The 13,043-nt window shown below is 37.4% G+C and overlaps 1 protein-coding gene across 1 annotated transcript in view; it reads left to right on the top strand.

The window, feature by feature from the left end:
• The window catches only part of LOC309544955 (uncharacterized protein), a gene marked incomplete at its 5' end in the record, with an annotated part of 957,880 nt that extends 946,182 nt beyond the window's left edge, over positions 1–11,698 (top strand). The window contains 6 exons of the mRNA XM_082243970.1: positions 3,976–4,068; positions 4,415–4,557; positions 5,442–5,709; positions 6,222–6,400; positions 8,968–9,026; positions 11,533–11,698. Of these exons, the coding sequence (XP_082100096.1) occupies positions 3,976–4,068; positions 4,415–4,557; positions 5,442–5,709; positions 6,222–6,400; positions 8,968–9,026; positions 11,533–11,683 (893 nt within the window). The 3' untranslated portion in view covers positions 11,684–11,698. The remainder of the gene's footprint in view (positions 1–3,975; positions 4,069–4,414; positions 4,558–5,441; positions 5,710–6,221; positions 6,401–8,967; positions 9,027–11,532) is intronic.
• Positions 11,699–13,043: the final 1,345 nt, after the last annotated feature.

Raw genomic sequence — 13,043 nt, 5'->3', positions numbered from 1 at the left:
CATAACTTTACATTTATCAACATTAAACCTCATTTGCCACATAGTTGCCCAATGAAACAGTGCATTGAGGTCAGCTTATTAGTTGGAGACATCCTGTAAGGAAGTTATTCCACTGCAAAGCTTGGTGTAGTCTGCAAAGACTGAAATAGTACTTTTAATGCCAGACCCTATATCATTTATAAAGATATTAAAAAGTAAGGGTCCCAACACTGAACCTTGGGGTACACCACTGATAACCTTAGACCATTCAGAGTAAGAATCATTAACCACTACTCTCTGAATTCTATCTTTAGCCAATTTTCTATCCAATTGCAAGCCGATCTTTCCAAGCCTGTAGACTTTACCTTACACATTAGCCGTGTGTGGGGAACTGTGTCAAACGCTTTTGCAAAATCCAAGTATACTACGTTCACAGCCACCCCTCTGTCCAAGGTTTTACTTACCTGCTCATATGTATGTGCATTTATGTATGTGTGTGTGTGTGTGTGTGTGTGTGTGTGTGTGTGTGTGAGTGAATGTATGTGTGTGTGCATATGTGCAATTATATATGTATGTGTGTGCATGTATGTACAACCCAATTCCAAAAAAGTTGGGACACTGTACAAATTGTGAGTAAAAAAGGAATGGACTAATTTACAATTCTCATAAACTTATATTAATATAATATAGATAACATATCAAATGTTGAAAGTGAGTCATTTTGAAATGCCATGCCAAATATTGGTTCATTTTGGATTTTATGAGAGCTACACATTCCAAAAAAGTTGGGACAGGTAGCAATAGCCGGAAAAGTTAAATGTGCATATAAGGAACAGCTGGAGGACCAATTTGCAACTTATTAGGTCAATTGGCAACATGATTGGGTATAAGAAGAGCCTCTCGGAGTGGCAGTGCCTCTCAGAAGGCAAGATGGGCACAGGATCACCAATTCCCCCAATGCTGCGGTGAAAAATAGTGGAGCAATATCAGAAAGGAGTTTCTCAGAGAAAAATTGCAAAGAGTTTGAAGTTACCATCATGTGCAGTGCATAATATCATCCAAAGATTCAGAGAATCTGGAACAATCTCTGTGTGTAAGGGTCAAGGCCGGAACAACATACTGGATGCCCATGATCTTCGGGCCCTTAGACGGCACTGCATCACATACAGGAATGCTACTCTAATGGAAATCACAACATGGGCTCAGGAATACTTCTAGAAAACATTGTCGGTGAACACAATCCATCGTGCTATTCGCCATTGGCGGCTTAAACTCTATAGGCCAAAAAAGAAGCCATATCTAAACATGATCCAGAAGCGCAGGCGTTTTCTCTGGGCCAAGGCTCATTTAAAATGAAAAGGCAATATGTTGCCTCCTAACCGCCTGTTTTAACCCCCTAATGCATCATCACTATGCTGTAACGGCAAGCAATGCATACAATTACGGGGTGGTTGTACTGCAGCCCCATTCACTTGGGGGTATACCAGCCACAGCATGTGTCCACCCCCAGCTGCTGCCTCTGCAGCTACAGGGTGAACAGTTAGGGGTGGTAAGAACACAGTTAAAACATGTGGTTTTACCACCCCTCAACCTCACATGTGAACAGGCCCTTGGTTCACATCTGTGCAGCTGTGTGCTGCATATAGGCAGCAAATTCATTTCAGTGGGCTGCCCCACAGAAACACAGGGAAAAAAATTCCCCTTTTTTTTTTCTTTAATTGTGCTGCACCAAAAATGCACCATGTTTGCCAATGTGTAGTTGTACCATTAAGGATGAATGACACCCCTGCATGTTTGTCTGCATGTCAGGAACACGTGCAATTTTTCATGTATTCTGTGACACGGAGTAATGTGAACCAACCCTTAGACTGGGGGGCCTCCAGACTGAAAATACTTTCAAGATACCCTGACTGGAAAAAAGATGGAGAAACACCGGCATAAAGGTAGCAATCTGTCCATTTTCCTCCTTCAGACGCTGAATGCCAGTGGGAGGGAGAGGGGGAGAAGCGGGGTGAGGGGGGGGGGGAATAAAGAGATTGGTTCCTTTATATGCAGCTGCCCCCACAGCTCCTCCTATGCAGCTTTTTTCTGCTAACCCCCCTGGCCCTGCAACTATGCAAGGTTCCCCCCTCCCCTCTCCCACCGACTGCTGCAGGGGATCTGTCAGGATGAAGCCTTTTCTGAATGGAGAGTCAGTGATCCATACTGATCACTGACTCTGTCTATTCATAACTGAAACATAGTAAACTGTGTTTACAATGCTTCAGTATGTGAATGAATGGGAAGCTCTGTACAGGGTTATTCCTATCCATTTATTCTGTGCAGCTGAGGCTTCACAGAAGGAGATGGAAAGCTGTGTCTCAAAGGTGGAATATCAGAGGTCTGTTTAGACCCCTGATATTTCACCAAAGCCCCCCCAACAGGGCTCCTAAAAAATTTTAAAAATATTTAAAAAAAATATTATTGTAAAAAAAAAAAAAATGTATAAAGCACATGGTAGAAAAATTAAATTAGAATAAAAAACTACCGACACCAGTGGCAGAACTACCACACAAACATTGCACTTGCAACTGGCCCTGGCGTTCCGCCACCAGGCTGGGAGGGAAGGATCCCGTACGGGGGCCCTTTAGGCTGCATTCACACTTGAGCATAGCGTTTTCGCGTGATTTTTACCGCGATTTTTACCGCGATGTTCAGGCGTTTTTTTCAGGCGTTTTTGGAGGCAGGCATTGACATCTATCAAAAACGCTGGTAATCAGCTCAAAAAGAATCTCATGTACTTTTTTCAGCTACAGGCATTTTGCTTCAGGCGTTAAAACGCTCAGATGTGAACAGGGGCCATTTAAATAAATGGGGTTTTACTTGTTGGGCATTTTGGAACGTTTTTAGCGTTTTTGGAGCTGAAAAACGCTCAAAAACGCCCAGGTGTGAATGGAGCCTCATGGTTTCTTACATCGGGGCCCTGAAGGTTCTAGTTATGCCACTGGCTAATTACTATTACTAGGAAAGGAATAGAACCCCTTTTTGGTTTTATAGCTACTGCTGTCAGTCAGATTTTTATGTATTTCTGTGTCCCGGTTGTAGATTTTCCCTTACATACACTTTAAAAATTAAAATGTGTATTAAAATGGAAGATGTTAAACTAAACATCTAAACAAATTAAAAAAACATTGAACATATGTTCTACTCCTTAAAAAAGGTGTATTTGTAAGTATTTGTGTCATGAAAGCTCATTTGTTTCTGCTATGGAGCTATCCAATTTACTGGAGATAGATTATTAAAGAGCCCTACATTCACAGTTTATTTGGAAACATACATTTAAACATGTAAGCACCAAAAACACTTTTTAACTACAGACAACAAACATGGGAGATAGATGAATATCTAATTGTTTTCTTTTCTTTCTCAAAAGAAGTAGATTCAAAGCTAATTAGGGCTTCATTTGGCTAGTGCAAGTATTTTGAGCTAACACCTCAAGCCGAGCAAGCAAATAAAACCAAAAGATGAGCCAAGCTTAGGGGGTAATTTGCTGTTTGAAACATGCCTTTGAAGTGGATCTTAACCACTGTTTCAGAGACATTCATGTGGGGAAATTCAATTAGATCAAGGGTTTTGGCACCACTTTTGTGTTCTATTAAGATTACAAGCTGAGCAGCATCTTATTGTAGGTTAGGCACCAATATACATATAAACCATGTCTCCCTTAGGATTTAAAGTCTGCAATAGAAGTTTTGGGACCCAAACAGTCATTTAGAGGCAAGGGTAGGCACTAGACATGGAAAATTCAGTGCTTATGGTTATGATCCTCTTCAGCTTGTTCTGCTGCCTCTGTTCAGCTTGTAAGTACCTTCTCAATTACTTTACCTTGCTGTTAATCAGATATGTTATTCATAACAACCAGAAACATCATTTTGTAGTAGTTAATTAATAGTGTGCCCAAAAATCAAATTTCTTGGCTGTATAATATTCATTGTAACTTTACCTATCATCTTACAGATGATGGGATAGCAAACAGGCAGAACAGGAGAAATTTGTTTGCAGAACGAGAATGCTGTAAAAGACAGAGCAACTTTGTTTACATTGGGCCAGGTAAATTCCCTATTTATTTTGTTAGTCAATACACTCTCCATAATTAATTGTGTCAGGCCTAAGATTCCACACGGTGCCATTTTGTCTAGTATTGTGAGTATACATATTTGAGTATTGGTACTTAGATTTTGAAACCAATTTGCTAATATGTGAGAATGTTTCCCGTAAACATATTTCCATAAAATAAACAGGGTCAGTAGGTCTTATCTATGGCAAAAGGGTCTGAACATCTTAAAGATAACCTATATCAGCGGAACGGTCACATTAAAAAATGTTTTGCGTTCTAGCTGTATTAATAGAGTTGTAGACAACAATTTACTATAAAGATGTATTTTCTTTCTTAAAGACATATCTGGCAGTCCCGTAAGTGTGGATGTTGGCCTGTGCAGGTCTCATTGTGGGGTCACTCAAAGAATGAATACGTACAATTCTGTTTTTTCCGGACTTCCAAAGCACTCTTCAATGCTAGATTTTCTGAAAAATAAAAAGGTGAGTAGTTGAATTTTCATTGTTTCAATTTTTTATTCTTATATTTCTATTGTTTTTTTAATTCATCTGTATTGTCTTTTGTGTAGTGTTGAGCTTTGCATCCTAATGACTTTGTATATTTATTTAATGTCTTAATGACTTTGGCAAGTTGTGGCATTTTGATTTGGGTGGATTCAGTTGCTAATAACTTTGTAACTGCTTGGCGTTTTAAAGCAAAAATTGCACCATTTTTGGATATTTGTGGCACTATATTTAATATAAAAACATGCTATTGTATTATTATTTAGAAAATAAACATTTCAAAAAAACCTTACATTTCTGAGAATTAAAAATGCAGTTAGTTTTTGCTTTCCAAATACAATAATAAACTTACTCTCCTGTTTGTTCTAATTATAAGGGTGCCAAATGACCAAATTCCTGCCTTTGAGTAATTTATTTGTTTAATTTACCACTTAATTAGACATGTTTACCATTTTTAGAATCACCCCAATGGTTTTAATTAAAACTAGTAACTAATGAAGCCCAAAATTGATGGAGCTCAACAAGATATTTATCATACTACTTCGCTATATGATTGTTGGCCAATTAGCGTGCTCTGCTCTGAGAGCAACTCTGAACTGTTCACTGCAATATCTCTTGAGGTTCAAGCTGCTGGAAACAGCACCATTCCAGTGCACACATCTTGCAGCAAAATGTTTGGTAGGAAACTTACTGCTTATGGCTATTATTATGTTAAAACATTTAACATGTTGTCTTGAACTCACTGGCTTTAATTTCAAAATGTAAGGATTGTATACCTTTTAAAGGGCTTAACAAGTTGTGGCTTTTCATTTAACCACATGAGAAATGATACCTTCTCTTAACAGTTTTTTTTAATTTTGCAGTTGCGAGAGAGGGCTCCAGATATACCTTCTCCATCTGGTTCAGAGCCTTCATGTCCCAGTCAGTCCAGCTGCCAACCCACAAAGGTCACTATAGAGAGGGTTATTTTGTTCCAGGGAATTCAAGAAATTGCTATCATCGAAGACTGTCAATGCACTCCCATTCCACAGGAGTGCATCCGAATGCCATTTCTGAAGACCTTCTTCCCAGACACCCCCTTTGAGTCTACCGTTGATGTTGGAAAATGTTCCAGTCCTGATGTTTCTACAGGTAAATTAAAAAATCATAAACAGTAAATTGAAAAAGAGTATTTCATAGGACCAAAACATATGGAAAAAAACACGGGGGATTAGAGAATGTGGGATTCATAAAGAGAGATTCTATTTGTTAATTTTGCAAGTTTTGTCTGATTCTTGGTTCAATTTGGTCACTCCTGATTGTTTTTGAAATACTATAGGCAATATGACGTGTATTCATGAATAATAATTTGAATTGAAGATAAGCAAAACATAGAATATGTATGTATTGTATTAATGTATATATTTATAATATATTCATGTTTAATGTATGACGTCGTCATCAGACATTACACAAAACAATCTATTTATAGTATGTCTATGCCTAGTTATTTAATCCAGCTGCTGAATCTAAATAACACACCAATATTTCAATTAGCACAAAACAAGTATGCAGTGAGCTTAAATATGGAATTAGTGGACAATGATTTGTTTTGGCTTCCAGGGCTAACACTATATTAAATAAATGTTACTAATACTTTACAGGATTGTGGTGTGCTCCAACCAAATTTGGCACAGTAATTATTGAAAATCCAAATGGAGCAGAAGTTGTTCAGACAGTGGAAACTTGTGATATGAAAGAAAATTGTTATAGGGTCTCCTATATGGAATACTACTACGAGGTTGTTCAAAATCACAAAGGTGTTGTTGAAGAATTGCTAAAGGTAAGATTTAAAAGTGATAACATGCCATTTTGAAAGTGATTTGATTTGATTTTAGCTAGTGGTTTGCAGTGTCATTTTATAACTCTTGCTTGGTAAATACTCCACTATTACCTTGGAAAATTATAGTATTTCAAACATAAAGTTGTTTTTTTTTTTTTTTTTTGCAACAATACTTTCTTTGCAGAACTACAAGTTTGCTACTTTTGTTCTGTAAGCATATGGGGAAGGGTAACATTTTCAGAGTTCATCATTCCTGAAACTGATAGCAGTTTCCAGCATTCGTGGCATACTTTGTGCACGAATTATTAAATGCCTGTACTATAAAAATTCACATTTTATGTTCCACTTATGAAAGCTGTCTGTAAATGAGGGTGCTACCATAACACAGTGCCCTGCTACATCACTCTGAATTTAGTTACCGGATTCTCCTATTTCTTTTTTTAACAATTGAAAGGCATAACTCTCTTTGTTTCAAAATGTCTCCACTTTATTGGAAAAGATTTACACTTTCTGTTCATCAGTGTTTGTAAGTTCTAAACTTTCTGCTGCTCATCAGTTCACCACTTTTAAACAGGTTCACCAGTTTTGATTAAGGCCCCTTTCACACTAGTGCGACTTGTCCTGCGATTTTGGACCGCAAAATCGCATGACAAGTCGTTTTCCATTATTTTCAATGAGCCCCATTCATATCAGTGTGTTTTGAAGTCGCACCGACTTCAAAGTAGTTCCTGCACTACTTTGCCACGATTTTAATGTGTTTTGAGGCATATAGCCTTGCCATTGCTTTCAAAATCGCGTCAAAATCGCGGCAAAGTCGTGGCAAAATCGCGGTAAAATTGCGTCGCATAAGTGTGAAAGGGGCCTAAGTAGTTTTAAGAAGTACATCAGTTTCAATAAAAAGCTTGCACTGCTTAAAGTGCTTTGTTTGTGAGTATTTTATCCTTTGTTTTATTTAAAGCAATACAATTTTAAACAGAGAACACTAGATCTTGCAATTTTGTTCCTCCTGATACCCAACACCCCCAGGAGAGTTCCAAGGCCCAGCAAGCTTATAGGGAGGAGTGGGAGATACCGAGGAGCAGTGCACCAGCAGCACGCCAGACACATCTCTTGATTATCCCCAGAGGGGAACCACTGATTTTGACCCACTCCTAAAACTGGTGTCAAAATATGAGGTGAATGGCAAAAGCGCACTGGTGGAGGCGAGCACTTGCACTTTGGAAACTTTTTTCTGCACATTCTGGTGGAGCAGCATGTTTAGAATTATTTCGTTTTTTTCACTCTGAATTTTGACTGATATTTGGACACTTTTGTATGACTATATGTATTATTTTGATCACTGTATCACAGGATTAATAGTATATATTGAGAGTATTATATATTATGCACTGTGGATGTTTTTTAATTTTTTATTGGTAGTGCAGCACTGGTTTGGATTCACTAATTATATTAAGGGAAGAGAAAACTCTTTTTCAGTGTCAGCAGCAACTGGGTATTTTATCATTTATTTGTAGCACATATTTTATTATATTCAGGATTTTTTTTGGATTGCGCTGATTGGATATTGGCTAAAGTATCAGTTTCAATACTCCATTTTGACTGTAGTGAAATGATTTTTCTGCTAAATTTGCATTTTTAAGAAGTTTGTATAAAATTGCAGGCTTTATGGAAAAATGCAAACAAAAAAACAAATGTCCTTAGTTCAGTTCTCCATTCCATTTTTATGGATGCACTATCTGAGCTATTGACATTAAAGTGTATCTCTGGCTAAAACCTTTTTTGTAGCTTTTGATAGAGGAGGGAGAGCTAAAACATCTGCAATCATTGTATTGCTGTCTGTTTCCCCACTGAGGAGATTCACCTTTTCTGTTTGTTCTGGTGACTGTTGTCACTGAGGCATTGAATCGTGTGAAATCTAGTTCTTTACAGTTGTAGCTGAAATAGAAGATGAGGGGGAATCTTTCAAAGCTGACATGTGTTTTATTGATAACTAAGAGGGGTTGCTCTCACTTTTGGAAAAAAAAATGTCATTCAATTTCTAATGTCTCTGTGACAGGAAAGAAGGGGACATTTCTGTACTGGGAACAAAGACAATAAAAATCTTTGCTTTCTATGTAAAGCTAAAAAAGTATAACTTTAAATTCTTTATAAAGCCATTTCATAATACATTAACTTTATGTAGATGGGAAATTAGCACCCTAGTGCATTTATAACTACACAACACCAAAAGTATAACTAACTGTATATTAAAATAAAATATGCCTAAGAGGTACATAGTATAAATGAAGGTCATTGACAATTCATTCTTTTTCTCGTTCTTTCTAGTTTTTAATTGAACGTTTGTAATATTAACTTTAAGGGACTTTTCATTAACACATTGAATACAAAGCTAAGCTGGTTCATTGGTATACAATGAAACAAAGCCACAGCTGATGTTTTAAATCTTGCTATGCACATTTGTTGACATGCAAACTAGTTTCTCCTTTTGTTGCCTTTTCACAGCTTTTAGGAATGTGAATAGGGATAAGGAAGGGTTCTTTGTTTTTATCTGTCTTTCAATCTTCTAGGAAATTGATGTGGGGCGGTGCATAGGAAGCTGTTCAACAGGAAATCATTGTCTGCTTAGGTAAGTCTAAATCGTTTAATTTTCTTTTCTAACCAGCTTAGAACTTCTTTGTTAGGTGTGTACAGTCAGAAACACGCCAATATTGGGATGAAAATTATGCTCTCACACATCCTAAAATAAAAGTAATAAAAGTAGAATGACCTGAAGATTACATTATACATAAAGAAAATATATTACATTGAAGATTGAGGAACTGATTTTATTCTCTCTTGAGAAGAGGAGATTAAGGGGGGATATGATCAATATGTATAAATACATAAGGGGTCCATATAGTGAACTTGGTGGTGAGTTGTTCACTTTAACCACTTTAGCCCTGGAGCATTTGGCTGCTCAATGACCAGGCCCTATTTTGCGATTCGACACTGCGTGACTTTAACGGACAATTGCGTGGTCGTGGAGCTTTCTTTTGGTGGTAATTGATCACCTGTGCGCTTTTATTTTTTGCGCCATAAACAAAAAAAGAGCGACAATTTTGAAAAAAATAACAATATTTTTCAAATTTGTAATATGAATTTAAAAAAAAAAAATGTAAAAATCAAATTTTTTTAAACATTTTAGGCCAATTTGTTTTCTGCTACATATTTTTAGTAAAAAAAAAAAAAAATCGCAATAAGCGTATTTTGATTGGTATGCGCAAAAGTTATTGTGTTTACTAACTACGGGAAAGCTTTAGGTCATTTTTTTTTTTACTAGTAATGGCCGCAATCTGCTTTTTCTTTTTTTGCGGGATTACGACATTGTGCAGACATATCGGACCCCTAACTGACATTTTTGACACTTTTGGGGGTACCAGCGACATTACTACAGTAATCAGTGCTAAAAATATGCACTGTTACTGTAAAAATGACACTGGCAGGGAAGGGGTTAACTGTACTGGTGATCAAGGGGTTAAATGTGTCCCTAGGGGCATGATTCTAACTGTCAGGGGCCATGGCTTGTGAAGTAATCGCAGAGACATGCGATCCTATATAGCAGGATCACATAGCCTCTGTGATCACTTCAGGGAGAATCACAGATGGCTGTGTTTACATCAGTTGTCTGTCCTTCTCTCACTGCTGCAGGAGATCGCGAGTGGCCGCCCCCTAGAGTTTTCTGAGCGAGCGACGTAGTACTACATCACTTTGCCCAGAGGCGCCTGACTGCCGTAGTAAATGTGCGGTGGGCGGGGCGGAAGTGGTTAAGGTCAACACAGAGGACAAGAGGGCACTCTTTATGTCTAGAGGAAAACAGATTTCATCTCCAAATACGGAAAGGTTTCTTCACTGTAAGAGCTGTGAAAATGTGGAATATACTCCCTCAAGAGGTGGTTCTGGCAAGCTCACTAGATTGCTTTAAAAAAGGCCTGGATTCTTTCCTAGGTGTACTTAATATAAGTGGGTACTAATATTTATAGGTAAAGTTGACCCAGGGAATATCAGATTGCCTCTGGGGGATAAGGAAGGAATTTTTTTCCCCTGCTGTAGCAAATTGGATCATGCTTTGCTGGGGTTTTTTTGCCTTCCTTTGGATCAACTGCGGGTATAGGATTGTGTATATGGGATTGTATGGTTGGGTTTTCATTACTGTTTTTTGTTTATTGGTTGAGCCAGATGGACTTGTGTCTTTTTTCAACCTGACTAACTATGTAACTATGAAGGTTGGAGTAGAATTACATGATCCTATAAAATGAGGTGACAGCCAAATATTTCTATACAGGTGGAAAAAGGGTTTAAGGTGGGCTAGGAAGTGTGTTATTATTATTATACAGGATTTATATAGCGCCAACAGTTTGCGCAGCGCTTAACAAAATGAAGGCAGACATTACAGTTACAATACAATTTGGAACAAAAGTAATCAGAGGGCCCTGCTCCTTAGAGCTTACAATCTAAAATGGAGGGTCAATTGATACAAAAGGCAATAGCTGTTGGGGATGGGCTGATGGAGCAAGTGAAACAGTGTTATTAGTTAGTAGCCGGGTAGGCTTCTTTAAAGAGAAGGGTTTTCAGGGATCGTCTAAAGATGGATTTAAAGGTGTGTTAGCTGGTTCCACTTCATAGCAGTGAAGGTTAAATGATTCACTGTGGCATGCATTCCCATCTCTGATGGCAGCTGTTTGTGTGCATCGTGGTAGTATAAGTACATATTTACACCTTTGCTAACTGCAGGGTATGTTTATTTACCATAGAATAGAAGCATACGAATTGTCAGTGGTCATGGCAGGTTACTGCTGATGTCAGGTCAACGAGTCTGCTGCCAAGCCTTTTAGGAATTTATGAGAGAGCAGTGTGCACTGCTATAAATGTTTGGTAATGCTGATTTGTTGCTCTTCTCAGGCTATATTGAGGAGAGGTCTCTTTTTTTGTATAATGACAAAGAGACCTCCAGTCAAATATTTTCAAGTAAATGAAGTGTTTGGAAAACATTTTTGCATTATTACACTAAATCACCGTGCATGACACTGTTTTGGAAGGCTAAATCATCCTGTAAGTAATGTAGTACCTAACAAATCAATTTTTTATATTTTCAGGGACTATCGTAACATGCATCATTGCCTAGTATGGGCTGAAGGTGCAGACAATGGATGTATACCCCAAGAATATGAAACACATAACTTCAGGAGCAGAAACGGACATATCCGTGCAGTACTTGCAATTAAGACCTGCAAATGTCAGACCTAAAACTGACATTTTTAAGGACTCATTTTGAAGAGGATATGAATTCACAATAGCCTCATAAAGCTCAGTTATGCTATTAATAGTACACAGTGTTCTCAGCAACAATCTTTCTGAAATACTAACTGAGATTGACCATATGGGGCTTAACAATTGCAAGAAATATGAGAGATGTGAGCTTAATTTATTAAGATTTATCTGTTTCAGAAAATCTGTGCAATATTCTTTTACTTTTCATTTTTGTTAAAGTAACAACCCTTTTACCGTGTGTACAATATTGCAACGTAATTTTATTACCGCTCGATTAAAGCAAAGACAGCATTCTCAGTAGATATCTAGCCATCCATGACTATCCCTGGGGTGTCCATAATAGGCACAGTCCTGCCTAAAATATACATAATGCTAATTTATGTAATGCAAAGCAAAGATCTGGGTAATTACAAATACCCATGTGAATATGAGCGATTATGTCCATCAAAAAAGAGATATGTCCTGGTCCACAATTTAAGAATTGGACAATATCTCACTCTCCAACCCCATAACAGGAAGACTTCTGTCCATCTATGGCCAACTTTAGCCAAGTTTTGAGTTAAGTGTTGTTACTCATGAGTAATCACCCAGGAAATGAATGGAAATTACCCACAGTAGAAATAAGTACAGAGAAAGAGGTAGCCCTTTCCTGCTCTACCAAAAGTGCATTTATTTTGTAAAAGCCTCAATGAGGAGCTCAAATTAAATGGTAATGCAACTTTTTATTTTATGTAGCACTATATTAGTGCCCAGAGTTATGAATCACCACCCTCTTGTGCTTGGAAGTATAGCACTTCCAAACAAGTACCTACACTATGCAGAGTTTTCGGGACTAGGTTTAAAAAATATCCCACAGAGGAGCATTGTTCTAATCATAAACCCCTTAAAGACTGCTCTAGTCTAGTCTGGAACAGAAAATCAAGCAATCCAAATTGATAACCTTACCTAGAAATCCTATAAACTATGGTTTCTTTACAGTTTCATGTTCTTAGTGATCAATATTTTGGACAGTCAATATCTATATAATGTATATATTTTTAAATTTTCCAAATTAAATTTTTGTACAGAAATTCAGAGTCAGAATTGTTTTTTTTTTTCTTTGCCTACTATACATCTCTAGAACATGAGGATTCAGAAGAACTAAAAGATGTGGTGGTATATTTCTGAATTTGAATGTTGAATGGTATTTCACATCTATGTTTCTTACTATATACTGTAACAGGACAACATTTAAATAAATCACATGATAGAGTGTATATATTGTAATGTTTAGGAGGTCAGGTCAGGTTTCACCAGAGCAGCTGTATAGCCACAACAAGTCTTTATTTTCCACAAA

This window comes from Pelophylax lessonae, assembly GCF_965119305.1.
Source record: "Pelophylax lessonae genome assembly, chromosome: 1".
NCBI classification, from domain to species: Eukaryota; Metazoa; Chordata; class Amphibia; order Anura; family Ranidae; genus Pelophylax; species Pelophylax lessonae.
The sequence above is the reverse complement of the archived record's forward strand: the minus strand, read 5'-3'. Positions and strand labels throughout refer to the sequence as shown.